This window comes from Austrofundulus limnaeus, unplaced genomic scaffold, assembly GCF_001266775.1.
Source record: "Austrofundulus limnaeus strain Quisiro unplaced genomic scaffold, Austrofundulus_limnaeus-1.0 Scaffold120, whole genome shotgun sequence".
NCBI lineage: Eukaryota > Metazoa > Chordata > Actinopteri > Cyprinodontiformes > Rivulidae > Austrofundulus > Austrofundulus limnaeus.
In genome coordinates this window covers 1,339,357-1,343,960 of record NW_013952522.1, presented here as the reverse complement: position 1 = coordinate 1,343,960, position 4,604 = coordinate 1,339,357, and the positions used below count along the sequence as shown (strand labels likewise).

Sequence of the window (4,604 nt, the reverse complement as noted above, 5' to 3'; positions counted from 1 at the left end):
ACACACACACACACACACACACACACACACACACACACACACACACACACACACACACACACAGTGTAATAGATTTTGCTGGTTCAAAGGAAGGGCATTTAAAGCAGTATTGGATTGGAACCATGTGACACAATCATGAAAGCCCAGACTCATTAAATATTCCTGAAGATTGACCAAGGGACCTAAAGCCAAACATCTGATGCAGAAACACAGTGTTGTATAAAATACCACATTCTTCAGTAAAAGTACAATAGCTTACCATAAAATTACTCTGGTAAAAATTAAAGTCTCCTCTAAGAATATTACTTGAGCAAAAGTCTTAAAGTATCTGATATTTTTTGCACTTAAGTATCAAAAGTAATTTTTTGACATAAAATGTACTTAAGTACTAAACGTATMAAGAAAAAATGAGCGGTTACATTTTCCATAATGACATTTACTGGGAAGAGACCTCTCCAAAAACACATTTTTCTAAAGGCCAAAATGATGTATTAAAATATTAAAATTATAAAATTTAGGATGCATCTGTCTAGATATACAATATATATATATATAGCCTATGTGATTATTTGTCATATGACATGATTTGTGCCACGTGCAGTGCAGTTTATCTGTGTAGTATTTTTGTTTCAACAATAACAAGCTGGCATGAAAACAAGCAAAAATGAAATAAAATAACTTTCTACTTCCTACATTCTATAAAAAATGTAGAGTAGAAGTAAAAAATCAGCTGAAAAATAAATACTGAAGTAGATAATTAAAATTCTTCTTAAGAACAGTAACAAAGTATTTGTACTTAGTTACTTTACACCTCTGCAAACACACTCAGACACACAGACACACAAACACACGCTGCCCCTCACCCTGCTGAGTTGCTCCAGCAGCCTGTGGTTCTGCTCAGAGAGCTCACTGATGGCCTTGGTCTTGTCCCTGTCAGCCTCTCTCAGCTGGACCTGCTGGCGCTCCAGCTCTCCCTGCAGCTGCTGGAGATCTGTCTCCAGCTCGGCCACCCGGCCCTCCCACTCCCCCTCTCGMCTCTCCATGCGTCGTCGTAACTCGTGCTTCTCCTGCTCCAGGTGCTGGYTGTGGATGAGAAGAGAGTGGGTGGTCAAAGGTAAAGATCTTTATTTATTTTAATCATATTTAAATTTAATGAAGCTGGGAGATACATTAAAGAATTTTCACAGAAAACTGCTTTTTGGAAGAAAAGTGATTGCTAAAAATTGTAGTAAATTTTGTATGACCTGTTATTTGAAAATTTTATAAACACATATTTTGTTTAAACTGAGAAACTATACCATTTGAAGTTGTTTTTTTTTTTGTCATTTTAAGTTTTGTTATACCAAAACATGTTTAAACAGTTGGGATACAGTTGTAAAAGTGTGAAAGCTTGTAAAAGCTAACGTTAAAAATAGGAAACAAATGAAAGAGCATTTTAATCAGGTTAATGGGCAGCAGGTCAATATGGGGTTCACTAGTCTGCAAAAACTGCCTAAAATAGTGAAACAAATTCRATTGTTRCTCAATGCAAGAATGACTGAARWTCCCATTTCATTGTGCTCATGRACGATGACAATAAAGGTCTCTCTATAACCTATTCATAATGTTCTTAAAGGATTTCAAGAATCTGGAGAAATCTTTGAGCTTAAAGAACAAAAGGATGAAAGTCAGTACTGGCTGTGATGTTTGGACTCATGTGATGCTGCATTAAAAACAGGTCTGATTCTCTTCTGGACATCATGAACTCAGAAACACTTTCACAAGTCATTGTTTGTAAACAGTGCTCKTCAAGCCACCCAKAAATGCWGGTTAAAGCTCTATCATGCAAAGAAGAAAACATATGTGACACTATTTAATGATGTTGTCTTCTCAGCTTTTTTAAGATGGACTGAAGRGATGTGGGAAACTGTTCTGTGGTCAGATAAATCCAAATTTGATTCTCTTTGGAAATCATGGAGGTCACATTCCCCACACTAAAGAGGGGAGGAACTATTGCCTGTTATCAWCACACAGTTCAAAAGCCTACCTCTCTGATGGTATGGGGGTACATTGACAACTTATARACCTGGAAGGCATTATCAAAGCAGAAAAGTGTAATAAGATTTTAGAACATGCACTCCTGTACAGATCATGTCTTTTTTTCAGGGAAGGTCTTGCATATTTCAGCAAGATATTGTCGTTTATACAACAYCATGGCATCACAGTAGAGTTGCATTCCTGAAGTCTGTCTTCAATCAATCTCCATCTCCATCTTCTTCCACTTAACCGTAGTTGGGTTGCAGAGGCAACAGGTCCAGGAGAGAAACCAAGGCATCCCTCTCCCCAGCGACACTTTCCAGCTCATCCTGGGGGACCCCAAGGTGTGCAGGCCAGAGAGGATACATAATCCCTCCAGCGAGTCCTGGGTCTTCCCCGGGGCCTCCTATCAATGGGACGTGCTCGGAAAACATCCAGGAGGCACCCTAACCAGATGCCCGAACCACATCAACTGACTCCTTTTGATGTGGAGGAGCAGCGGCTCTACTCTGAGCTGCCACCGAATTTCAGAGCTCCTCACCCTATCTCTAAGGCTGTCTTCAACCAAGACCTTTAAAAAATAGAATCCTTTGGTGCATCATGAAACAAACAAACAAACAAACAAACAAACAAACAAACAAACAAACAAACAAACAAACAAACAAACAAACAGCAAAAAAGACCCAGACAGCTACAATCCCATCAGACAAGTATGGGACAATATTCTACCCCAAAACTCTGGACACTCTCCTCAGTCTGTAAGCCTGATGTTTACATGTGTTGTTAAAAAAGAGGGGATGCTTCACTGTGAAACACTGACCTGGAACAACTTTAGAGATGTGCAGTTTCTATCAAATTCAAAATACTTTAATGTCTTTCTAAAAATGTTCCTAARCAAAGTTGGATTTATGGAAAATAATTCTGCTTTATGGCAGTGACATATATTGTATTGATATTGTGATGCTTATGTTAAGTATGATGGCAAAGAATAAAAGCACCAGTTGAATCTGCTTCAAAGACATTACAGTGACAGGGTTGCTGCTAACAGTTCAGATCATAGACGGCTTCTCAGAAGCATTGCATCAGTAGAGTCRGCAGCATGGATTGTTGTGATGATTAGGCCCAAGGCCAAACCAAATGAAATCTGAATTATTTTCTTCTTTAGATAAAGGCCTGCATGAAAGGACAACAGGCAGACTGTTGCTGGAATAAGATATCAAAGGAAATATTAGGAGCATCAGTGACAAGGAGCAGCTTTATTTCTCTGAGCCCCAACATAAGGATGAATATGGATCAYAGAGCTGAACAGATGCTGGGCACATCCGACCTGCTGGGACATAAACAGGATTAGTCCCTGTGGTTCTCTGAGCCAGAGGGTTAGTTTGTCTGAAGCTTTAAAAAAAAACAACATGAAAGAAATAATAAAACTTAACTAACACTGAAAACCAAACTCCCAATATAATCACAGTCACGTTTTATGAAAGTTTTTACATCAGATTAAAATTATTTTTTAATCTCTATAACCCAAATAAGAACGCACTTGATAGATATTTTCAAGATAAAAAGCAGAACAAACAAATCCTTGTTTACCTCTAACTTCTCGCTGAGATCTTTGTGCATTTTCTCATATTGCTTGGTCAAGTCTTGGTTTCTCTCCAGCAACGCTTTGCCGAGTTTAGCAGCTAAAACCAAGTCTTTCTCCTTTTGGCGGAAGAGCAGCAGCAGGTCTGCGTTCCGCCCCAGCGCGGGCGCCTCCGGGTCGGGCAGCTCRTCCTCGCCTCCCCGCTCCCCGGCGATCATGGCCAGTTCCTCCTCCAAGGCCGTGCCCAGGCCTCCGGAGCCGGCGTGCCGCAGCGGGTGACCCTGACAGCCGCCGGGCTGCTGAGGGCCCGGCCCGCCTCGKGGCTCCATGCAGTCGCTGTCCAGTTCCAGCGGTGCTGAAACCACCGAGGACGTCTGCAGGTCCAGGCAGAACGCGGACATCTCTCCGCCCGGAGGAGGAAGAGGAGGAGAGGACGGATGAGAGGCGGCTGACTTCACTCCGGATGAGCCCAGCCTGCTCGGACTGGGCCGGGCTGACAGGACCAGCATTTAACCAAAACTTCATTCATTTTTGCCCTCTCAGTTCGGCGCTGAATCCAATTAAGCCTGAGCGTCTTCCTCACGTCCCCCTCGTCTTGACTCAGAGGAAACACCTCCTCCTCTGCAGATCAGTCACTGGCTGTTTATTCTGGGATAATCACAACACCTTGTTCTTGTTTGTTGTTTGTTGTTCTACCCCGGTATGAACCGCCTGGAGGAGCTCTTCGCAGCCGTAGGTCGGTCCGGTTCTGTCTCGTCTCGGGGTCCAGGATCCCCCATAATGATGAACCTGTTGGACCGGGGCCACCTGACAGCCAAACAAGATATAAGCGCGTCCCCGGTGCCGTCTTCAGTGCGCGTTCACGACGCGGCAGTGACGGCAGCCGAAACGTGTTACAAACAGCCAGCCCATTGGCTGAAAATGATAGCGCCATATTTTGGTGCCACACACACACACACACACACACACACACACACACACACACACACACACACACACACACACA

At 42.6% G+C, this 4,604-nt stretch overlaps 1 protein-coding gene across 3 annotated transcripts in view; it reads right to left on the bottom strand.

Annotated features, from left to right (window-relative positions):
• bicdl1 (BICD family like cargo adaptor 1) overlaps positions 1-4,432 on the bottom strand; it is a 40,937-nt gene extending 36,505 nt beyond the window's left edge. For all 3 annotated transcript variants that reach the window (XR_001310746.1, XM_014014959.1, XM_014014960.1), the window contains exons 1-2: positions 3,607-4,432; positions 864-1,079 (exon numbers count right to left, since the gene is read on the bottom strand). Coding sequence is in view for 2 of the 3 variants with exons in the window: in XM_014014959.1 (XP_013870413.1) it covers positions 864-1,079; positions 3,607-4,107 (717 nt within the window). In the remaining variant the exon portion in view is untranslated. The remainder of the gene's footprint in view (positions 1-863; positions 1,080-3,606) is intronic.
• Positions 4,433-4,604: the final 172 nt, after the last annotated feature.